At 42.6% G+C, this 26,071-nt stretch overlaps 1 protein-coding gene across 12 annotated transcripts in view; it reads left to right on the top strand.

Annotated features, from left to right (window-relative positions):
* Positions 1 to 26,071, top strand: part of LOC139381237 (neurexin-1a-like) — a 749,117-nt gene that overhangs the window by 219,436 nt on the left and 503,610 nt on the right. For 7 of the 12 annotated variants that reach the window (XM_071124703.1, XM_071124701.1, XM_071124707.1 and 4 more), the window contains 3 exons: positions 10,121 to 10,422; positions 12,872 to 12,895; positions 14,037 to 14,198. In XM_071124703.1, the coding sequence (XP_070980804.1) occupies positions 10,121 to 10,422; positions 12,872 to 12,895; positions 14,037 to 14,198 (488 nt within the window). Of the gene's footprint in view, positions 1 to 10,120; positions 10,423 to 12,871; positions 12,917 to 14,036; positions 14,199 to 26,071 lie in introns of all 12 variants that reach the window. The other 5 variants (XM_071124710.1, XM_071124708.1, XM_071124712.1 and 2 more) reach the window with 2 other exon arrangements.

Genomic DNA, 26,071 nt, shown 5'->3' with positions numbered 1-26,071 from the left:
GCCATTTCAGACAGACTATATAGGGAGCACTGGTCGGAAGTAGTGCACTATAAAGGGAATAGGGTAACATTATAGACACGACTCCTAGACACGATTCTGAAGCTTCCCTTAGGCTTCCCTTAGTACCATACCTTTCAGTCTGTTTTTACACCCTGTATTTTCACCTTGTATTCTCAACTGTTGTTAATGCCAATGTCAATCTATTGTAAGTAAAGAATGATTTATGAATTGAAGATTGTAAGAAGGAAGCTGTATTTCCACCAACCGATCAGCAGCCACAATATAATGACACACAGGACATGGAAGGTTGTTTAACACTCGTGTGCTGCATGACCTCAACTGGTCTGCTTACCGTACCTCAACTGGTCTGCTTACTGTACCTCAACTGGTCTGCTTACTGTACCTAAACTGATCTGCTTACCGTACCTAAACTGATCTGCTTACCGTACCTAAACTGATCTGCTTACTGTACCTCAACTGGCCTGCTAATGTACCTCACTGCCTCATAATGCGCACACGCACACACACACGCACAGTATTTGTATTTATTAAGGATCCACATTAGTTCCTGCTAAGGCAGCAGCTACTCTTCCTGGACAAAAATTAAGGCTGTAGCATGCATTATAATACAAATGTTAAACATAAAAATACATTTTACAACATATTTCACAATACATTACTCTACTACAACACAATCCAGCTGTACGTGTGTGTAAAGTGTGTATGTTGTGTGTTTGCATGTGTGTGTCTGTACCTGTGTGTGTGACTCTTCACAGTCCCCGCTGTTCCATAAATTGTATTTTTATCTGTTTTTGAAATCTGATTCTACTGCTTGCATCAGTTACCTGATGTGGAAGAGTTCCATGTTGTCATGGCTCTATCTAGTACTGTGCGCCTCCCATATTCTGTTCTGGACTTGGGGGCTGTGTACTAGTTGTTTAAACAGACAGCTCAGTGCATTCAACATGTCGATAATTCTTACAAAAACAGGTAGTGATGAAGTCAATCTCTCCTCAATGTTAGCTTTCCGTGTACATTTTGGGCCAGCTGAAATTTTTCAGTGTCACCTGACATCTTTGTGTCACCTGACCACACAACTGGGCAGTAGTCTAGGTGCGCCAAACAAGGGCCTGTTGGACCTGCCTTGTTGGTAACAATGTTAAGAAGGCAGTGCAACACTTTATTATGGACAGACTTCTCCCCATCTAAGCTACTGTTGCATCAATATGTTTTGACCATGACCGGTTTTTGTTACTCCAAGCAGTTTAGTCTCCTCAACTTGCTCATAATAACTTGCACATTATTCATTATTTAAGATTTAATTGAGGTTTAGGGTTTAGTGAATGATTTGTCCCAAATTCAATGTTTTTCATTTTTGAAATATTAAGGACTAACTTATTTATTGCCACCATTCTGAAACGGACTGCATCTCTTTGTTAAGTGATTTCACGCACTGTAGTAGCTAAAGTGTATAGTGTTGAGTCATCTACATACATAGACACACAGGCTTTACTCAGAGCCAGTGGCAGGTCATTAGTAAAGATTTTTAAAAGTAAGGGGCCTAGACAGCTGCCCTGGGGAATGCCTGATTCTACCATTAACGAACACCCACTGCGTCCTGTTAGACAGGTAACTCTCAAACCACAATATAGCAGGAGCTGTAAAGCCATAACACATACATTTTTCTTCCAGCAGTGGAAAAAAAATGGATAATGTCAAAAGCCGCACTGAAGTTATATTTTTTATAATACATTTCAGTCAATCATTCGTCATTTGTGTAAGTACCGTGCATGTTGAATGCCCTTCCCTATAACTGTGCGTAAAGTCTGTTGTTAACTTATTTACTGTGAAACAGCATTGTGTCTGGTCAAACAAACATTTTTCCAAAAGTTTACTATGACTTGGTAACAGGATGATTGGTTGGCTATTTGAGCAGTAAAGGGTGCTTTACTATTCTTGTAGGAGTGACAATATCGTCCGCTATTATCCTCAGTTATTTGCCATCCAAATTGTGAAACCCAGGTGGCTTGTCATTGTTGAGAGACAACAATATTTTTTTCACCTCTTCCACACTCAATTTATGGAATTCAAAATTACAATGCTTGTCTTTCATAATCTGGATAATTGTATTTGACCTTTTATTTAACTAGGCAAACCTAATTCTAATCTTAACCCTAAACCCCATAGAATTAGCACTTGACCTTGTGGGGACCAATATTTTTGTTGTGGACACACACGCACGCACGCACGCACGCACAAACACACACGCACACACACACACACACACAACAGGAGCTCACAGGAGGACTAAAGATCATGCGTCCCAAATTGCACCCTATTTCCTATGTAGTGCACTACTCTTTACCAGCGGCTAGGCTAAAGCTGAATCAGCAGTACTTCATTAAATACCAAGCTATAATGCCATTAAGAAGGGATAAAAGTCCACTAAACATTTGTTTTACCTTTATTTAACTAGGCAAGTCAGTTAAGAACAAATTCTTATTTTCAATGACGGCCTAGGAACAGTGCCTGTTCAGGGGCAGAATGACAGATTTGTACCTTGTCAGCTCGGGGATTTGAACTTGCAACCTTCCAGTTACTAGCCCAACGCTCTAACCACTAGGCTACCCTGCCGCCCCGGCATGGATGTGTAGGTTTGACATTTGTTACTGGTATGTCATGCCTAAGTTTGCTAATCTTGCCAATGAAAAAATCATTAAAGTAGTTGGCAATATTGGTGGGTTTTGTGATGAATGAGCCATCTGATTCAATGAATGATGGAGCAGAGTTTGCCTTTTTGGCCAACATCTCATTTAAGGGCTCCAAAACCTTTTACTATCATTATTTATAGAATTGATTTGTTTCATAGTATAGTTTCTTCTTCTTTTTGTTCTGTTTAGTCACATGATTATTTTTGAATTTGCAGTAGGTTTGCCAATCGGCATACTTATTTGCCATTCCCTTTCCCACCTCCCTCTCAACCATAACATTTTTTAAATTCCACAACATTCCATTGAGGATTTAACTGAGGTAAGCAATTACATAAAGTGCAGCTTTGGCTTGCTTCTCATTACACACCATGACATATCTTTTACATCATCAACATAGGAAGCACTACAAAACCTCTTGTAGAACCTCTTATACACAATATTAGGTCCAGTCTTTGGAAGATATGGCTACCATATTTTGATCACTACATCCAAAGCATTTCAATACTGCTTTACAGCAGACTTCTGCAGCATTAGTAACGATATTTTATTTATTTATTTATTTATCTGTTATTTTACCAGGTAAGTTGACTGAGAACACGTTCTCATTTGCAGCAACGACTTGGGGAATAGTTACAGGGGAGAGGGGGATGAATGAGCCAATTGTAAACTGGGGATTATTAGGTGACCGTGATGGTTTGAGGGTCAAATTGGGAATTTAGCCAGGACACCGGGGTTAACACCCCTACTCTTACGATAAGTGCCATGGGATCTTTAATGACCTCAGAGAGTCAGGACACCCGTTTAACGTCCCATCTGAAAGACGGCACCCTACACAGGGCAATGTCCCCAATCACTGCCCTGGGGTATTGGGATATTTTTTTATTTTTTTTTAGACCAGAGGAAAGAGTGCCTCCTACTGACCCTCCAACACCACTTCCAGCAGCATCTGGTCTCCCATCCAGGGACTGACCAGGACCAACCCTGCTTAGCTTCAGAAGCAAGCCAGCAGTGGTATGCAGGGTGGAATGCTGATGATCAATACATGTCGATTTCATTCCTGTGCTGTTTGTAAATACCTTGGTAGGTTGACTGAACCAAGTTGCAGGCCCTGGCTACAATTTGAAACCTTTTCTTGAGTGGGCAGCTTGATGAAAACCATTCAATATTTAGGTCACCCAGAAAATATCCCTCTCTGCTTGATAATGTATCAAATACATTATCAAGCATTTCACACATGTTATCCAGATACTGACTGTTAGAACTTGGTGGTCTATAGCAGATTCCCACAAGAATGGGCTTTAGGTGAGGCCATATAATATATTTTATACAGTATTTAACATAAGCTTAACTGGAATGTGGCTCTGAATATAGACCGCAACAGCACCCCTGTTGGCATTTATGTCTTTTCTGTGGATGTTTTAACCTGTTATGGCTGCAATCCCGATACCGGGATCGATATGACAACTACCAGTGAAAATAGAGGGCGCCAAAATTCAAACCACAGAAAGCTCATAATTACAATTCCTAAAACATACATGTGTTTTATATCATTTGACATCTATTTTCATTGTTAATCCCACCAAAGTGTCCGTTTTCAAATAGGCTTTTCAGCGAAAGCACTACAAACTATTATGTTAGGTCTCCACCAAACCACAATAAGCACAGCCATTTTCCAGCAAAATATAGCCTTCACAAAAACCAGAAATAAAGATAAAATTAATCACTAACCTTGAATTATCTTCATCAGATGACACTCGTAGGACTTCAGTTTTTGGAAACTTTAGAGTGTTTCCTATCAAAATATACTAATTATATGCATATCCTATCTTCTGGGCCTGAGTAGCAGGCAGTTTAATTTGGGCACGCTTTTCATCCCAAATTCCAAATGCTGCCCCCTACCCTAGTGAAGTTAGACAAAATATGTCAACGTGGGATATTTTAGCACTTATCTGGGATGTTTGATTGTGGTGATTGTTTTACTAAGCGACTTATCATAAGTAGACATGGCAGTGATATTTATGTTTGAGCTGATAGTGCAGGGTGAGCTGCACACAGTGGACTTCCTACTAGGGCACACCGCCTCAGTTCTAACTGTATAACTCTGGTTCATAGACACATGATTACTGCATACAGTAGTTATTGGCTCGACAGAGGCATTCAGGGGATTTTGAGGGACATAAATTAGGATGCTTACATTATGACTTCCAACAATCCTGGGACAATGTACATTTGATGCAGCACTACGACAACTCATCGACACAATGGTAGGGATTATCTGAGCTGGGATGGGGTCATTGATAAGTCAATGTCTCAAAGCAGCCTTGAAATGTGTGGACAGAATCCAAGAGCCAAGACGTGAAATTATTGGCCACTTTTTGGAATCTTTCAGAGCTAGAATCAGTTCATTAAAATCAATTTTCAGCAGTTCCGAGCTAGCCCTCCTGATCTCGTTTGACCCCACATGGACTATGACAGCGTTAACCCTCGGTAGCTGCCATAGAACGGTAGAAAGCAGCCTTGTAATGTCCTGTACTTATGCTCAAGGATAGCACAGAGTTTCTGCCCCGGAAACCGAGATGTTTCTCACCATGGAGCTGCCGATGACGACAGCTGGTGCAAAGGTTGAGGAGGTGCGGCAAGAATACCTTGTGGCTGATGGAGGGGCCGGAGTCTGAGACACTGGTACCTACACGGTCCAATGAGGGGGGGCTCTGAAGACCTCGAACCGAGTTAGAAGCCACCAGAGAGGGAGACAGAACTGAGGTCTGATTGTTAGGTCTAAGTCAAAGGCAGTGTGTGTTTGGGGGTGGATGAGGGGAGGACAGCTGTCACTCACTTATACTGATTGAGGATGGAGGCTCAGGGGCTTGAGAGAGAGTCTTAAAGCTTAAAGAGAGGAACAGCCAGTGAAGGGCCAATATCCAATATCCGGCCCCTTGTAGTGTTCTCAGATGTGTAGAATAGTACTTTTAAAGAGGGATCAATGGCCTGACATATTGCTCCGGAGAGGTACCTTCTTTATTGAGTGGGTGGGTGTGTGGGTGGGTGGGTGGGTGGGTCTGTCTGTCTGTCTGTCTGTCTGTGTATCACTGCATGGGCATCTGTGTAGTGGATGTATGTCATGTGTATATAAACCTGTAGTGTTTTGTATGTATTACATTCACAGTCTTTGAAATCTGTGGTCCATTTGTGGTGGGTTTAGTGTTGGATGGTGATTTGAATAGCTTGTTATTTTCGACCAGATCTCTTCCTAAATTGCTTGGCTAATGGTTGACCTACCATTGTCCCCTTCCTGCCTGATGCTAGCTCTTTCCAATACTGACCGCTGAAAGAGTGGAGCACAATACTTTATTTTGAGGTTCTTCCTGGGGGTCCACAGGCATCTTTAGTTTTTTTTTTTTACTGTTTTGTTCCATGGAACTTCACCAGCTAAACTCTTGTCTCTTGGAATGTTTCATGGCTAAAATTGAACCAAAAACTGGCAGCTTTCCAATGAGTTTATTAGCTTGACAATGTGTAGCAGCAAAATGAATTGGACTGATTTTTTTTATGGAGCTTTGGTGAATCCGACACAGAATAGAACTCTCTCTCTCTCTTTCTCTAGTTCTCTCTCTTTCTCTCTCTTTCTCTCTCTTTCTCTCCACCCCTCTCTCTTTCTCTCTCCACCCCTCTCTTTCTCTCTCCACCCCTCTCTTTTTCTCTCATTTTTTCCCCTTTCCTCCCTCCTCTTCTCGCTCTCCCATCCCATTTTGTAATACTTGTAATTAGACTCTATCTCTCTATCTCTCTGTCTCTGCATGCACTGAGAAAATGCAACGTAATACTCTGAAAACTGACTCCTCCATTATACAATTACTGCCTCTCCATTCACAAACACAACAGAGCCAGCTACAGTGCCTTGCAAAATTATTCATCCCCCTTGGCACTTTTTCTACTTTGCTGCATTAAACCTGTAATTTAAATAGATTATTATTTGGATTTCATGTAATGGACATACACAAAATAGTCCAAATTGGTGAAGTGAAATGAAAAAAATGACTTGTTTTAAAAAAATTATTAAACAATTGAAAAATGATGAGTGCATATGTATTCACCCCTTTGCTATGGAGCCCCTAAATAAGATCTGGTGCAACAAATTACATACTTAGTTAAATAAAGTCCACCTGTGTCCAATTTAAGTGTCACATGATATCAGTATATATACAGTACTCCTTTTCTGAAAGGCCCCAGAGTCTGCAACACCACTAAGCAAGGGGACCCACCAAGCAAGCGGCACCATGAAGACCAAGGAGCTCTCCAAACAGGTCAGGGACAAAGTTGTGGAGAAGTACTGATCAGGGTTGGGTTATAAAAAAATATTCAAAACTTTGAACATCCCATGGAGCACCATTAAATTCATGATATATATTTTTTAAGAATATGGTACCACAACAAACCTGCCAAAAGAGGGCCGCCCACCAAAACTCATGGACCAGGCAAGGAGGGCATTAATCAGAGAGGCAACAAAGAGACCAAAGATAACCCTGAAGGTGCTGCAAAGCTCCACAGCGGAGATTGGAGTATCTGTCCATAGACCACTTGAAGCCAAACACGCCACAGAGCTAGGCTTTATGGAAAAATAAGTAAACACGTTTGGTGTTCGCCAAAAGGCATGCATGTGACTCTCCAAACATATGGAAGAAGGTACTCTGCTCAGATTAGACTAAAATGTAGCTTTTTGGCCATCAAGGAAAACGCTATGTTTGGCGCAAACCTAACACCTAACATCACTCCGGGAACACCATCCTCACAGTGAAGCACGGTGGTGGCAGCATCATGCTGTGGGGATGTTTTTCATCAGCAGGGACTGAGAAACTGGTCAGAATTGAAGGAATGATGGATGTAGCTAAATACAGGTAAATTCATGAGGGAAACCTGTTTCAGTCTTCCAGAGATTTTAGACTGGGACGGAGATTCACCTTTCAGCAAGACAATGACCCTAATTATACTGCTAAAGCAACACTTCAGTGGTTTAAGGGGAAACATTTCAATGTGTTGGAATGGCCTAGTCAAAGCCCAGGACCTCAATCCAATTGAGAATCTGTGGTATGACTTAAAGATTGCTCTACACCAGAGGAACCCATCCAACTTGAAGAAGCTGGAGCAGTTTTACCTTGAAGAATGGGCAACAATTCCAGTGGCTAGATTTTCCAAGCAAATAGAGACATACCCCAAGAGACTTGCAGCTGTAATTGCTGTGAAAAGTGGCTCTACAAAGTATTGACTTTGGGGGGGTGAATAGTTATGCACGCTGATGTTTTTAGTTTTTCTGTGTTATTTCTTGTTTGTTTCACAATAAAACATGTGCATCTTCAACGTGTTAGGCATGTTGTGTAAATCAAATGATACAAATCCCCCCCAAATCTATTTTAATTCCATTTGTAAGGCAACAAAATAGGAAAAATGACGAGGGGGGTGAATACTTTCGCAAGTCACTGTTATGTAAACAATCCAGGCTTTTTTTGGCCAATGGAATTATGGGTTTTGGAGGTTTTCATTTGAACAGCAATGGTGCATACATGTATTGTATTATGATGTAACAGTAGAAGGGTTTCATCTTCAAAGTGTGAAGCATAAACCAAACCAGAAGTTCTGGTGACAGAGTCGCTACCTTCTGATTGGTTTAGGCATGTGTGACTTTGAGGAATTTCCAGCAAAATCCTAAACAAGGCAAATATACAGTGAACTTGAAGTTGGTCCACCACCAGGTCCACATTACCTGGTCCACACTACCTGGTCCACACTACCTGGTCCACACTACTTGGTAAACTACCTGGTCCACACTGCCTGGTACACATGACCTGGTCCACACTACCTGGTACACTACCTGGTCTACATGCGCTGGTACACTTCCTGACACACTACCTGGTCCACACTACCTGGTGTACTACCTGGTACGCGTGACCTGGTCCACACTACCTGGTCCACACTACCTGGTACACTACCTGGTACACTACCTGGTCCACACTACCTGGTACACTACCTGGTAAACTTACTGGTCCACACTACCTGGTACGCTACCTGGTACACATGACCTGGTTCACACTACCTGGTACACTACCTGGTCCACATGAGCTGGTACACTTCCTGGTACACTACCTGGTACATTACCTGGTCCATGGTACCTGGTCCACACTACCTGGTACATGGCCTGGTCCACACTTCTTGGTAAACTACCTGGTCCACACTACCTGGTACACTACCTGGTCCACACAACCTGGTCCATGGTACCTGGTCCACACTACCTGTTCCACACTACCTGGTAAACTAACTGGTCCACACTATCTGGTACACTACCTGGTACACATTACCTGGTCCACACTAACTGAGAGACAGGTAAGAACTTGAGAGAAGGCTTCCTGTTGCTTTCTGGGGCACCGTGAGTAGCAGGTCATAAGGTTTTTATGCAACCCCCCTATGTGGTAGGCTACAGTCAGTATCAGTAATGCAGTAAATTGGAGGACCAATATATAGGTACACCGGTAAATACTGTACAGAGCCAGCCCTTAATTAACAGAACAGTCTTTATTTGTCGATTTGTTGTGAATGCCAAGTGATGTAGCCTAACCTTTTTGAAACATTCCTTTATATTCTGTACAGCTACATCAAATCAAATGTTATTGGTCACCTGATATGATGACTCCTTGCTGTCCCCAGTCCACCTGGCCGTGCTGCTGCTCCAGTTTCAACTGTTCTGCCTTATTATTATTGGACCATGCTGGTCATTTATGAACACTTGAACATCTTGGCTATGTTCTGTTATAATCTCCACCCGGCACAGCCAGAAGAGGACTGGCCACCCCACATAGCCTGGTTCCTCTCTAGGTTTCTTCCTAGGTTTTGGCCTTTCTAGGGAGTTTTTCCTAGCCACCGTGCTTCTACACCTGCATTGCTTGCTGTTTAGGGTTTTAGGCTGGGTTTCTGTACAGCACTTTGAGATATCAGCTGATGTACGAAGGCTATATAAATACATTTGATTTGATTTGGTCACATACACATATTTATCAGATATTATTGCGGGTGTAGCGAAATGCTTGTGTTCCTAGCTCCAACATTGCAGTATTATCGAACAATTCACAACAATACACGCATATCGAAAAGCAAAATAATGGAATTAAGAAATATATACTAAATATTAGGACGAGCAATGTCAGAGTCCGGAGTATGAATATATATACTGTATGACATGAGTAAAACAGTATATAAACATTATTAAAGTGACCAGTGATTCCATGTACATCAGGCAGCAACCTCTAAGGTGGATAGCTAAGCAGCCGAGCTACAGGAAATGTAGGAGTTGTTCCTCTTCCCTCACTTCTGATGTAAAACTCAATGCCTCTATCTCTCTCCCTCTCTTTGTCATCTTACAGGAAAAGAAGACTACGTGGCGACCTTCAAGGGATCTGAGTTCTTCTGCTACGACTTGTCCTTGAACCCGATCCAGAGCAGCAGCGACGAGATCACCCTGTCCTTCAAGACGTTACAGAGGAACGGTCTGATGCTTCACACGGGGAAGTCTGCAGACTATGTCAACCTGGCCCTGAAAAACGGAGCTGTATCGCTGGTCATTAATTTGGGATCTGGAGCCTTTGAAGCTCTGGTGGAACCGGTCAATGGGAAATTCAATGACAATGATTGGCATGATGTCAAAGTTACAAGGAATCTACGTCAGGTAACAGTACAGAGGGGGACTGCCATGGAGACTTAGTATTAAACTAGTTTAGATGAGCTACATTTGATTCAATTTGATTTGATCTGTAATAAGATATGAGGAAGGTGGTACTGCATTTGAGGAGGGACACATATAGACCAATGGTAGGCATCGATTGAGGACAGACCATGGAATATCAGAGGCATCAATAGTGGAAAGACCATGTCACTTTGTTCAGAGAAGCTGATCTCTGAGTCATCCATTTATTTTCCCTCTATAGTTGTGGCCACAATGAACAGCCTCTATTGACTATTAGAGGATCAGCCTTCTCCTTGGTGATCTCTGGGTCTTTGGCTGCTTAACACATGCTATTTGTACTGAAAATACAAAGCACGCGAATATGGGTTTTTATGTTAGAATACAGCTTGGAAAGATTGCTACAGTTACACCCCAAAAAAAGTAAACCACTGAATTAAGAAACATATAAGCAACACAGTTTACAAGCGACACAGTTTTCTTTATGCCATATTGGTGGAAGTACAGAATACAATGGCTTTCCTTTCACTTGTACAGCATCTTACCAACACACCAGCTCTCTAGATGTGTTCCTGCTCACAGCATCTTACCAACACACCGGCTCTCTAGATGTGTTCCTGCTCACAGCATCCTACCAACACACTAGCTTTCTAGATGTGTTCCTGCTCACAACATCCTACCAACACACTAGCTCTCTAGATGTGTTCCTGCTCACAGCATCCTACCAACACACTAGCTTTCTAGATGTGTTCCTGCTCACAGCATCCTACCAACACACTAGCTCTCTAGATGTGTTCCTGCTCACAGCATCCTACCAACACACCAGCTCTCTAGATGTGTTCCTGCTCACAGCATCCTAACAACACACTAGCTTTCTAGATGTGTTCCTGCTCACAGCATCCTACCAACACAATAGCTTTCTATATGTGTTCCTGCTCACAGCATCCTACCAACACACTAGCTCTCTAGATGTGTTCCTGCTCACAGCATCCTACCAACACACTAGCTTTCTAGATGTGTTCCTGCTCACAGCATCCTACCAATACACTGGCTCTCTAGATGTGTTCCTGCTCACAACATCCTACCAACACACTGGCTCTCTAGATGTGTTCCTGCTCACAGCATCCTACCAACACACCAGCTCTCTAGATGTGTTCCTGCTCACAGCATCCTACCAACACACTAGCTCTCTAGATGTGTTCCTGCTCACAGCATCCTACCAACACACTAGCTTTCTAGATGTGTTCCTGCTCACAGCATCCTACCAACACACTAGCTCTCCAGATGTGTTCCTGCTCACAGCATCCTACCAACACACCAGCTCTCTAGATGTGTTCCTGCTCACAGCATCCTAACAACACACTAGCTTTCTAGATGTGTTCCTGCTCACAGCATCCTACCAACACACTAGCTTTCTAGATGTGTTCCTGCTGACAGCATTCTACCAACACACTAGCTTTCTAGATGTGTTCCTGCTCACAGCATCCTACCAACACACCAGCTCTCTAGATGTGTTCCTGCTCACAGCATCCTACCAACACACTAGCTCTCTAGATGTGTTCCTGCTCACCTGGTAGTGGATTGTTTCTTTTAAAACACCACACCGACAGAGGTTTAAAAAAATTATATAGATAATTTGAGTAATGTTAAATTTGAATTGATTTGTCAAAACATTAAGAATGTATAATGAAAGTGCATGCTCAACAGGGGAATCCAATCTCCATTATCCTTCTCATTTTGTGTCAGGGTCTTCTTTGCTTTGTCTCATTGCAGTAAAGTGATCCTAAAGTCCATCAATAAGACCAAAATGGAGGTACAGCACTGTAAGATGAGATCCTGACCACCGACAGGGATTGGTTGGAATCGTGGTCCAAAACCTGAAAATCCTGAAAATAGTCCAATGAAAATGATTATATAATTAACCCAAAGCATCCAAAGATAAAGAATAACAATCTGAAGGACTTTCGTTAAAGAGGGTCGACTGATGTGCTTTAGGCATTCTCTCTTATTAACCATTTGTTTTCTGTCAGTTATACCATGTCAGAGGGGTGTGGGGTTGCTGATGCCTACCCAGGGCAGTCCAGTCTACATGTCCCATGTAGACCATAGGGAGTCATCGAGCGATCCAATACGAGCTAGCTCACTTCCACTGTGGGAGCATATTCACTAGTCTTCCTTAGTCTGTTTGTTTTTTCTTGTAAAAATAACTTATTTTGCCCTTTTTTACTCTATGTTACTAACATGCTTTGAAAAACAACAACTAACATGTCATTCATGGAATGTGTCATACTACTAACCAATATATTTTTTTAACGTTTATTTACAACAACAACAATGTGCTAACTTTTGGTAGTTAACCATCTTCTCTTTTTTGAGTAACTATCGTTATTCTGTTGACAGTTTTTCATTTCCTTTCTCCCCCCTCTCCACAAAGCACTCAGGCATTGGACACGCTATGGTAAACAAACTCCATTGTTCGGTAGATATCATTCTAATTGTTTCTTAGTTTGGGTTTGCCGTGTGTTTCTTTTCTATCTTTTCTTACTGTAGACGTCATTAACAAAAAAAGGGGAACTGCGGTTGGTACTCTTTCTGCTTACCTTTTGACCTACTTTTTATTTTGACACTATTTTCATCCGTTGGTTGGATTTCACCACTTCCTGTTATTTTCACTTCCTGTATCCTGTCCAATCACATTTTTAGGAGCATCGTTTCAAGCCTTTTGCATCAAGCAGTGGTTATCAAAGGAGGACCAATGTCTGTCTCCTGCCTGGCTGGCCGGATGCTCATTGGCTCAGCCAGTGATCTATTTACCATTCACTCTGCATGGCATGCACTCTGAATGCTGCTCTGTACGCTGCACATGCTCATACTACCCACTATTCGTCCAGGGCAGCTGTCGTTTTCATTGGTGCTTTTTCTTCTGGTCCTTGCTGGTGATTTTTCATCATCTGCTTCTGCATGCATCCGACACGAGCGCAAAGTGTCAGATTAAATCGATTAGCAAACACTATCTTGGGAAATGTTTATTTTGTGTGTTTGCATGCAAAAAGAAAATACTAAAACGCCTTACTTTTGTATTTCTGAAAAAAATAATTTCTGTTATGTCATTAACCAAACGCTAAACATGTGGTTGTGGCTTCTACTTGCTTGTTACTTTCTATATGTAACCCACTTGCACGCTATAGTTTTTTTTCTGAAAACAAACTGCTGATGAACTATTACTAATATGTAAACTTAGCAAAACTAACCTAGATAACATTCTACTAACACCATTTTTGTGTCTGCTGAAATTACTTTGAGTTGCAGTAGGGGCTAACTTACTAACACACTTAGTCTTGGGCAACTAAATAACTCCCTAGCTAACTCACTTTATCATTCCCTTGGAGGGCTAGCCATCTACTTCTCAAACTACTAATCCTAAACTGGACAGAATAAACCAAAAACAAGAAAATAAAAAAACAGACATGAAAATGGGTTTCTACAATCTTTACCAAACATCTATAGAAGAACAATTATGTGGCAAAAAGCCACTGGACTGAGAGCTCTGATAGGCTATCAGAGTATAGCGTGTCCTTTCCCTGTGCTTTGTTGTCTAGGTAACTATATCCGTGGATGGGATACTGACCACCACAGGGTATACTCAAGAAGACTACACCATGCTAGGCTCCGACGACTTTTTCTATGTTGGCGGGAGTCCTAGCACGGCTGACCTGCCTGGATCACCTGTTAGCAACAACTTTATGGGTTGTCTAAAAGAGGTAAACACCCACACACTGCACAGTGCTCTCAGGGTAGAGGGAGTGGGCATCACACCACACACTGCACAGTGCTCTCAGGGTACAGGGAGTGGGCATCACACCACAACCTGCACAGTGCTCTCAGGGTACAGGGAGTGGGCATCACACCACACACTGCACAGTGCTCTCTGGGTACAGGGAGTGGGCATCACACCACACACTGCACAGTGCTCTCAGGGTACAGGGAGTGGGCATCACACCACACACTGCACAGTACTCTCAGGGTACAGGGAGTGGGCATCACACCACAACCTGCACAGTGCTCTCAGGGTACAGGGAGTGGACATAACACCACACACTGCACAGTGCTCTCAGGGTACAGGGAGTGGGCCTCACACCACAACCTGCACAGTGCTCTCAGGGTACAGGAAGTGGGCATCACACCACACACTGCACAGTGCTCTCAGGGTACAGGGAGTGGGCATCACACCACACACTGCACAGTGCTCTCAGGGTACAGGGAGTGGAGTGTACAGTACCTCACTGTGAACGCGCAAGAATGTACTTTGTGGAATGTACTTTCTTCTTAATGTGTTTGAGCCATCAGTTGTGTTGTGAGAAGGTAGGGGTGGTTTACAGAAGATAGCCCTATTTGTAGTTGTGTCAGATAGGGAACCTGTCTCCCAACCTCATAACTAGCTATCAAGAAGCCGTTTCAGTCTATCAATCAAGTTAGAGTAACTAACTTGTCTAACTATCTTACCTGGCATGCCTGGTTGGTAGACGTTCAAAAAGTAAGAAATAATGTACTGAATAATGTACTGAATAAGTCTCACATTCCTTTAAATCTTTTACCCAGAGCTTAGCAGATAAGCATTTTTCACTTCTTAAAAAAAACAGTCAGAATGATACAGAATGCTCAAGAGGGATGCTTAGATATGTGGACAAATATACATATTTTTTTACATAAAGTTAAGCACAATGATTATAGCTGTAGATTGCAGGGAAAAAAGCTGTTTCAGTTGTTTGAAAAATTATAAATTCTCCAATTTACGGACGGGGGGATGATGCCCCCCCAGACCACACCCCTCTGGACCACTAAAGCAAAAGTTCTAAATCGGTTACAACATATTTTGGTGAACACACATGCTATATACAGTGCCTTGCGAAAGTATTCGGCCCCCTTGAACTTTGCGACCTTTTGCCACATTTCAGGCTTCAAACATAAAGATATGTATTTTTTTGTGAAGAATCAACAACAAGTGGGACACAATCATGAAGTGGAACGACATTTATTGGATATTTCAAACTTTTTTAACAAATCAAAAACTGAAAAATTGGGCGTGCAAAATTATTCAGCCCCCTTAAGTTAATACTTTGTAGCGCCACCTTTTGCTGCGATTACAGCTGTAAGTCGCTTGGGGTATGTCTCTATCAGTTTTGCACATCGAGAGACTGACATTTTTTCCCATTCCTCCTTGCAAAACAGCTCGAGCTCAGTGAGGTTGGATGGAGAGCATTTGTGAACAGCAGTTTTCAGTTCTTTCCACAGATTCTCGATTGGATTCAGGTCTGGACTTTGACTTGGCCATTCTAACACCTGGATATGTTTATTTTTTAACCATACCATTGTAGATTTTGCTTTATGTTTTGGATCATTGTCTTGTTGGAAGACAAATCTCCGTCCCAGTCTCAGGTCTTTTGCAGACTCCATCAGGTTTTCTTCCAGAATGGTCCTGTATTTGGCTCCATCCATCTTCCCATCAATTTGAACCATCTTCCCTGTCCCTGCTGAAGAAAAGCAGGCCCAAACCATGATGCTGCCACCACCATGTTTGACAGTGGGGATGGTGTGTTCAGCTGTGTTGCTTTTATGCCAAACATAACGTTTTGCATTGTTGCCAAAAAGTTCAATTTTGGTTTCATCTGACCAGAGCACCTTCTTCCACATGTTTGGTGTGTCTCCCAGGTGGCTTGTGGCAAACTTTAAACAACACTTTTTATGGATATCTTTAAGAAATGGCTTTCTTCTTGCCACTTTTCCATAAAGGCCAGATTTGTGCAATATACGACTGATTGTTGTCCTATGGACAGAGTCTCCCACCTCAGCTGTAGATCTCTGCAGTTCATCCAGAGTGATCATGGGCCTCTTGGCTGCATCTCTGATCAGTCTTCTCCTTGTATGAGCTGAAAGTTTAGAGGGACGGCCAGGTCTTGGTAGATTTGCAGTGGTCTGATACTCCTTCCATTTCAATATTATCGCTTGCACAGTGCTCCTTGGGATGTTTAAAGCTTGGGAAATCTTTTTGTATCCAAATCCGGCTTTAAACTTCTTCACAACAGTATATCGGACCTGCCTGGTGTGTTCCTTGTTCTTCATGATGCTCTCTGCTCTTTTAACGGACCTCTGAGACTATCACAGTGCAGAAGCATTTATACGGAGACTTGATTACACACAGGCGGATTGTATTTATCATCATTAGTCATTTAGGTCAACATTGGATCATTCAGAGATCCTCACTGAACTTCTGGAGAGAGTTTGCTGCACTGAAAATAAAGGGGCTGAATAATTTTGCACGCCCAATATTTCAGTTTTTGATTTGTTAAAAAAGTTTGAAATATCCAATCAATGTCGTTCCACTTCATGATTGTGTCCCACTTGTTGTTGATTCTTCACAAAAAAATACAGTTTTATATCTTTATGTTTGAAGCCTGAAATGTGGCAAAAGGTCGCAAAGTTCAAGGGGGCCGAATACTTTCGCAAGGCACTGTATATATGCTTTACAATCAAATGATAGACACAGTGCCGTTTCTGTAATATCAGGATCTGTCAATTCAAGATCTGACAGTTCTCTGTAGTTTCCAAAGACGCTTCGCAATAATATTATACATGTTGAAGATATTCATCCATCCTGGACCATGCTGATAAAGGGAGTTGTTTCAATTTTCCCATTCTACGTTATTTTCTGCTTAATATTACATTGGCTGCTTAATGGGATGCTGACCCCAAACATATTTTCTCATCAGCAGCCACCAAGGAATACAGTTTTATCTCGAGACGTGACATCAGCAGCCACCAAGAAATACAGTTTTATCTCGAGACGTGACATCACCTCCCATTCTCTTCCCTCTCTCTCTCTCTCTTTTCATTAGCTTTTCCCCTTCTCTTCCTCCTGTAGTGTCCTACATTTCTCCTTTTCTTCTCCTCACCCCAGCCAAGGGTGTCATCCTCACGAAACCTAACAGAAAAGTTCTCATGCAACAGAGTCTTAATGAGCAGGGTGCAGACCACATGTCCATGCTCCATCTCTTCCTCGTTAGGGCTAGAGCTCGTTAGGGGCTAGAGCTCGTTAGGGGGTTCTATCTCATTAGGGGCATGCGTGTCTTCGTTAGAGGGGTGCTTCTGAGATGATACATGGATCCGCGTCTCAAATGGCATGCTATTGCCATAGAGTTCTGGTCAAAACTAAGGCTCTATGTAGGGAATAGGGTGCCATTTGGGATTCTCACATGGTGTAAACACTGCCATCTGGTTGGTGGTGCCCTCCTTGCAGTCTGCTAGTGTGTGTCCCCAATGGCACCCTATTCCCTATGGAATAGGGTAAAGTTTGGGCTGCACAGCTACTCCTGTCAGTCCACCACACCACAGGGGGGCACACTAGAGAAAAACAAAAATCCTCTTCTGTGTTTTTCTAGGCTGGGATCAAGGCTGGAGTGCTAGCAGTTGGCAGTGATGAGTGCTACATATAGTTACTATGAAGTGTCCCAGAGGAAGAGAGACTAGATGGGATACAGTTTAGTCAAATTGACATCAAAAGTAGCTAACCCTAACCCTTTTGCTAACATTAACCTAATCTACTGCAACTTTGACAGAAGCTGTATCTTTTCTAGGCAAAACCCTGTTCTGTAGGCAATGGTTGCAGGAAGATGACATATGACATATGGTCAAGCAGCAGCAAGTTGCCTTGGCAACTCTTATTGATGACATGTTCCTGTGGCGTAGTGACACTGTTCTCACATGCTTCAAGAGGGCCACAATTGTTCCTGTTCCCGAAGAAAGCTAAGTTAACAGAGCCAAACAACTATCGCCCCGTGGCACTCACTTCCGTCATCATGAAGTGCTTTGAGAGACTAGTCAAGGATCATATCACCTCCACCCTACATGATACCCTCGACCCACTCCAATTTGCTTACCACCCCAATAGGTCCACATACAACGCAATTGCAATCACACTGCCCTAACCCATCTAGACAAGAGGAATACCTATATAAGAATGCTGTTCATCGACTACAGCTCAGCATTTAACACCATAGTACCCTCTAAACTCGTCATTAAGCTTGAGACCCTGGGTCTTGACGCCGCCCTGTGCAACTAGGTCCTGGACTTTCTGACGGGCCGCCCCCATGTTGTAAGGGTAGAAAACAACATCTCCACCCCGCTGATCCTCAACAATGGGGCCCCTCAACACTGGGGCCCCACAAGGGTGCATTCTCAGCCCTCTCCTGTACTCCCTGTTCATCCATAACTGCATGGCCATGCACACCTCTAACTCTATCATCAAGTTTGCAGACACTACGGTGGTATGCTTGATTACCAACTCCGACGAGGCGGCCTACAGGGAGGAGGTGAGGGCCCTCGGAGTGTGGTGTCTGGAAAATAACCTCACACTCAATGTCAACAAAACAAAGGAGATGATCGTGGACTTCAGAAAACAGCAGAGGGAGCAGCCCCCTATCCACATCGACGGGACAGTAGTGGAGAAGGTGGAAAGTTTTAAGTTCCCGGGCGCACACATCACAGACAAACTGAAATGGTCCACCCACACAGACAGTGTGGTGAAGAAGGCGCAACAGCGCCTCTTCAACCTCAGGAGGCCGAAGAAATTTGGCTTATCATCAAAAACACTCACTACCTTTTACAGATGCACAATCGAGAGCATCCTGTCGGGTTGCATAACAGTCTGGTACAGCAACTGCTCCGCCCTCAACCGTAAGGCTCTCCAGAGGATAGTGAGGTCTGCACAACGCATCACCGGGGGCAAACTACCTGCCCTCCAGGACACCTACACCACCCGTTGTGACAGGAAGGCCAAAAAGATCATCAAGGACAAGAACCACCCGAGCCACTGCCTGTTCACCCCGCTATCATCCAGAAGACGAGGTCAGTACAGGTGCATCAAAGCAGGGACCGAGAGACTGAAAAACAGCTTCTATCTCAAGGCCATCAGACTGTTAAACAGCCATCACTAACATTGAGTGGCTGCTGCCAACATACTGACTTAAATCTCTAGCCGTTTTAATAATTAAAAATAGTCACTTTAAACAATGCCCCTTTATACAATGTTTACATACCCTACATTACTCATCTCATATGTATATACTGTACTCTATAACATCTACTGCATCTTGCAAATGCTGTTTGGCATTCGCTCATCCATATATTTATACATACATATTCTTATTAATTCCTTAACACTTGTGTGTATAAGGTAGTTGTTGTGAAATTGTTAGATTACTTGATAGATTTTACTGCAGGGTCGGAACTAGAATCACAAGCATTTCACTACACTCGCATTAACATCTGCTAACCATGTGTATGTGACCAATACATTTTGATTTGATTACATTTTGATTTGACCAACACCAGTCTTAGCTGCTGCTGTACTGTTATGTTTTCATGCCAAACACCAGTGCAGTAATAGCCTAGACAGACGTCATGGCTCCAGTCTGATAAGAAATTAGTGCAGTACCTTTCTCCTGTGACTGTAAGAGAGCGGGAGGGAAAGAGAGAAAGAGAGAGAGGTAGAAAGCAAGAGAGAGTACAAGAGCATGAGAGAGAGTGAAAGAGAGGGAGGGAAGGGAGAGAGAGGGGGAGAAGGGATGATATAGGCCTGCCCAAAGATCCTTGGACCCTATGTGTTGACTCAGAGGATCAATTGCCCTTTATTGGCACAGCCTCTCCTCTCTTGGCTCCAGCATTACTAAAGCTTCTCCTCTCCTGGCTCCAGCGTTACTAAATCCTCTCCTTTCCTGGCTCCAGCGTTACTAAATCCTCTCCTCTCCTGGCTCCAGCATTACTAAATCCTCTCCTCTCCTGGCTCCAGCGTTACTAAATCCTCTCCTTTCCTGGCTCCAGCGTTACTAAATCCTCTCCTTTCCTGGCTCCAGCGTTACTAAATCCTCTCCTTTCCTGGCTCCAGCGTTACTAAATCCTCTCCTTTCCTGGCTCCAGCGTTACTAAAGCTTCTCCTTTCCTGGCTCCAGCATTACTAAAGCCTCTCCTCTCTTGGCTCCAGCATTACTAAAGCTTCTCCTCTCCTGGCTCCAGCATTACTAAAGCTCTCCTCTCCTGGCTCCATCGTTACTAAATCCTCTCCTTTCCTGGCTCCATCGTTAGTAAATAATCTCCTCTCCTGGCTCCATCGTTACTAAATCCTCTCCTCTCCTGGCTCCAGCGTTACTAAATCCTCTCCTTTCCTGGCTCCAGCGTTACTAAAGCGTCTCCTCTCCTGGCTCCAGCGTTACTAAATCCTCTCCTTTCCTGGCTCCAGCGTTACTAAATCCTCTCCTCTCCTGGCTCCAGCGTTACTAAAGCTTCTCCTCTCCTGGCTCCAGCATTACTAAATCCTCTCATTTCCTGGCTCCAGCGTTACTAAATCCTCTCCTCTCTTGGCTCCAGCGTTACTAAATCCTCTCCTTTCCTGGCTCCAGCGTTACTAAATCCTCTCATCTCCTGGCTCCAGCGTTACTAAAGCTTCTCCTCTCCTGGCTCCAGCATTACTAAAGCCTCTCCTCTCTTGGCTCCAGCATTACTAAAGCTTCTCCTCTCCTGGCTCCAGCATTACTAAAGCTCCCCTCTCCTGGCTCCAGCGTTACTAAATCCTCTCCTTTCCTGGCTCCAGCGTTACTAAATCCTCTCCTTTCCTGGCTCCAGCGTTACTAAAGCTTCTCCTCTCTTGGCTCCAGCATTACTAAAGCCTCTCCTCTCTTGGCTCCAGCATTAATAAATCCTCTCCTCTCTTGGCTACAGCGTTACTAAAGCCTCTCCTCTCCTGGCTCCAGCATTACTAAATCCTCTCCTCTCCTGGCTCCAGCGTTACTAAATCCTCTCTCTTTGTATTCTGCAGACCCTCTCTTCTCTCTCTCTCCATCTCTCTCTCTCTCTCTCTCCCTCTCTCTCTCTCTCACTCTCTCTTTTCACTCTCAATCAGCTCCTCTTTAGAGATATCATTCCCTCCCTCCCTACCTACCTCCCTCCACACACACCACTGCCAAGAGAATGTCAAGTTGGTTTTCTTTCTCCCACCAATAGGTTTAATCTATTTTCATGGTGTAACTTTAAACATGGCTTGAAAATTGCACTTGGCTCCGTTACAGATTTCTGAATGACCTAAGCTTTTAACAAGCTGTTATTAAAAGTGTTTCTCAAAGAGATAAGATGAAATATCAAGATGCAAAATATTAGAACTGTATCCAGTTCAGTTAGTTGTGTAGAGTTGTATTGTTATACCGGTTTCGGATTGTCTCACCGTAGGCTTCAGACTGTTCAGATAGAAGTCTATGTACAGATGTACTGTAGGATCTTTATTTGATCACTCTTTTCTTGCTGAAACTTTCCCTGTACAGCAGTACTGTATTCAACATTTAAAAAGGCTTCTACGGTTTGTAATTTCCACTTTAAAATGTTAGAATTGATTTTCCCTAATGATAAATGTATCAACCCTTCCAAAAAATATCCATTAAGATCCTACATCTGTACTGTCCTGTAGTGGTCTTCTGTAGATCAATTGGTAGAGCATGCAATGTCAGGATAGTGGGTTCGATTCCCGGGACTACCCACACGTAAATTGTATGTAAGCATGACTGTATGTCACTTTGAATTAGAGCAACATCCGTAAGGCATATATTATATTAGACAGTATAATGGTGCTGGAGAACCATAGAGATAACTACAGTACAGTCACTGCTGAAGCACCGTAGAGACAACTACAATACAGTCACTATTGAAGGACCACAGAGACAACTACAATACAGTCACTATTGAAGGACCACAGAGACAACTACTATACAGTCACTGCTGAAGCACCGTAGAGACAACTACAATACAGTCACTATTGAAGGACCACAGAGACAACTACAATACAGTCACTACGGAAGCACCGTAGAGACAACTACAATACAGTCACTATTGAAGGACCACAGAGACAACTACAATACAGTCGCTACGGAAGCTCTGAAGAGACAACCTTTCACTAATGAAGCTCTGTAGAGACAACTACTGTAGTCACTACTGAAGGACCACAGAGACAACTACGGTATAGTCACGACTGAATGACCACAAAGACCACTACAGTACAGCCACTACTGAAGCTCTGTAGAGACAACTACAGTACAGTCACTACTGAAAGCTCTGTAGACAACTACTGACTTGTCTAATCGTCATGTGCTGCCCTGCTCTGCTCCGTGGATTTCACTCCAAAATAACAGATAAATAGGTAAACTGCTGCTGTTCACTGAGAAATACAACAAACAAACAGACAAATTAACAAAGCTCCTTACTAACATGCTCCCACCTGATCCGAGCCTGTTTTCAGGTGAATGCCAAGCATAACAAGGGAACAACAGCATTGTTGTCCCACCATTAAGACACATCAAATATGCAGTATTTTGTATTTTATTTTTCAACTTGGTCCTTACGAGAGAGAGAGAGAGAGAGAGAGAGAGAGAGAGAGAGAGAGAGAGAGAGAGAGAGAGAGAGAGAGAGAGAGAGAGAGAGAGAGAGAGAGAGAGAGAGAGAGAGAGAGAGAGAGAGAGAGAGAGAGAGAGAGAGAGAGAGAGAGAGAGAGAGAGAGAGAGAGAGAGAGAGAGAGAGAGAGAGAGAGGAGAGTAACAGACTGTTAATCAGTAGGTTTAATCCTGTTTTATTTAACATCATTAAACTACACATCCCCTGCTAGACATAAAACAGAGAGAGAGAGAGAGAGAGAGAGAATTTCTCTGCACCCCTACGGGACACTGTTAAAGACGTAGCTCCTAATGAGCCTAGCTGTCGACACAACCTTAGCTTCACATTGTGAACGGGGAGAGAAAGAGAGAGGGAAATGCTCATCATAATAACATTTATACCATTCACAGACAAAGTCACACTTTATAATTGGGTTAACACAGTTGCTGGCACTCCAGAGGGTGACACTGATTGGGTTTACACTGCAGAAGGGTGACACTGATTGGGTTTACACTGCAGAAGGGTAACACTGATTCGGTTTGCACTGCAGAAGGGTGACACTGATTGGGTTTACACTGCAGAAGGGTAACACTGATTGGGTTTGCACTGCAGAAGGGTGACACTGATTGGGTTTACACTGCAGAAGGGTGACACTGATTGGGTTTACACTGCAGAAGGGTGACACTGATTGGGTTTACACTGCAGAAGGGTGACACTGATTGGGTTTACACTGCAGAAGGGTAACACTGATTCGGTTTGCACTGCAGAAGGGTGACACTGATTGGGTTTACACTGCAGAAGGGTAACACTGATTGGGTTTGCATTGCAGAAGGGTGACACTGATTGGGTTTACACTGCAGAAGGGTGACACTGATTGGGTTTACACTGCAGAAGGGTGACACTGATTGGGTTTACACTGCAGAAGGGTGACACTGATTGGGTTTACACTGCAGAATGGTGAAACTGATTGACTTTATACTCCAGAAGGGTAACACTGATTGGGTTTACACTCCAAAGGAAACATTTTAAAGGGCCAGGAACAGTGTCATGTCATATAGATTAGATGAAGATTATGTCACAGAATTTCTCCACACTTATTTTCCAAACAACTGTTCTGTTGTTCACTCTTTTCTGTTTGTTGAGATACAGTGTTATTTACTGTATTCACAAAGACCTTATAGACTAAGAGTCAGAATCTGTATTCACAAAAAAATTATAGATTAAGAGTCAGAATCTGTATTCACAAAAAATGTATAGATTAATAAGAGTCAGAATCTGTATTCACAAAAAAATTATAGATTAAGATTCAGCATCTGTGTTCACTAAACCCTTAGATTAAGTCAGAATCTGTGTTCACAAAAAATGTATAGACTAAATCAGAATCTGTATTCACAAAAAAATTTATAGATTAAGAGTCAAACTGTATTCACAAACATTTTATAGACTAAATCAGAATCTTTATTCACAAAAACATAGATTAAGAGTCAGAATCTGTATTAACAAAAAAAATTATAGACTAAGTCAGAATCTGTATTCACAAAAAACTGATATATTAAGTCAGAATCTGTATTCACAAAAAACTTATAGACTAAGTCAGAATCTGTATTCACAAAATCCTTACAGATTAATTCAGAATCTGTATTTACAAAACCCTTAAAGATTAAGTCATAATCTCTATTTACAAAAGTATTATAGATTAAGTCAGAATCTGTATTCAAAGCCCTTGGCTATAAATGAAGTCAATACTATAACACATTTATAATGACCACTTCTTCTACCATGTCTTGGCAACTCTCCCTGTTTCTAATGGTGTATAATCACTAAAAACAACTCTGAGGTGGAGGAAGATAATAGGAAGCTATTGTAGTCTGTGCAACTTGGGGAGCCATCTACACTACTGTGTGTCTCAAATGGCACCCTATTCCCTACATAGTCTAGTACTTATGACCAACCCATAGTTTTGGTAAGAAAGTAGTGCACTTTAAAGGGAATGGGGTGCCATTTGAGATGCTGGCACTACCATTCATTCTCCTTACACTATATAAAAGATGACACACTGGATTACTCTCTGTGGCATCATCCCAAATGGCATAGAGATCTTTTCAAAAGTAATACATACTATAGGGGACCGGGTGCCATATAGGACGCAGCTCTTACACTATAGAAAACATACAAAACTCTCTGTCTGCTATTATCCTCTTACGATACTTGGTATTTCATTTCAGATACCTCAACAAAGCATAATACAATTGTTCACTTGGTCAATTTTATTCAGGGCAGTACGATGATGCTTGTCATCAATGTTTGGGACGGCAGGTAGCCTAGTGGTTAGAGTGTTGGACTAGTAACCGAAAGTGTTTCTAGATCGAATCCCTGAGCTGACAAGGTCTGCCCCTGAACAGGTAGTTAACCCACTGTTCCTAGGGCCGTCATTGAAAATAAGAATTTGTTCTTAACTGACTTGCCTAGTTAAATAAAGGTAAAACAAATGTTTAGTGGACTTTTATCCCTTCTTAATGGCATTATAGCTTGGTATTTAATGAAGTACTGCTGATTCAGCTTTAGCCTAGCCGCTGGTAAAGAGTAGTGCACTACATAGGAAATAGGGTGCAATTTGGGACGCACGTTCTTTAGTCCTCCTGTGAGCTCCTGTGTGTGTGTGTGTGTGTGTGTGTGTGTGTGTGTGTGTGTGTGTCTACAACACAAATATTGGTCCCCACAAGGTCAAATGCTATTTCTATGGGGTTTAGGGTTAAGGGTTAGGGTTACGGTTAGGGTTAGTTTTAGGGTTTGAGTTTTAGGAGCTAGGGTTAGTTTTAGGGTTAGGGTTAGGAGCTAGGGTTGGTTTTAGGGTTAGGGTTAGGAGCTAGGATTGGTTTTAGGGTTAGGGTTAGGAGCTAGGGTTAATTGTAGGGTTAGGAGCTAGGGTTGATTTTAGGGTTAGCTTTAGGATTAGGGTTAGGAGCTAGGGTTAGTTTTAGGGTTAGGTTAGAAGCTAGGGTTGGTTTTAGGGTTAGGAGCTAGGGTTAGTTTTAGGGTTAGGAGCTAGGGTTGATTTTGGTGTTAGGGTCTAGGGTTAGTTTTAGGGTTAGGGTTAGAAGCTAGGGTTAGTTTTAGGGTTAGGGGCTAGGGTTGTTTTTAGGGTCAGGGTTAGGAGCTAGAGTTAGTT

Source organism: Oncorhynchus clarkii, chromosome 23, assembly GCF_045791955.1.
Source record: "Oncorhynchus clarkii lewisi isolate Uvic-CL-2024 chromosome 23, UVic_Ocla_1.0, whole genome shotgun sequence".
NCBI lineage: Eukaryota > Metazoa > Chordata > Actinopteri > Salmoniformes > Salmonidae > Oncorhynchus > Oncorhynchus clarkii.
Note: the sequence above shows the minus strand (reverse complement) of the source record. Positions and strands in the feature narration are given on the sequence as shown.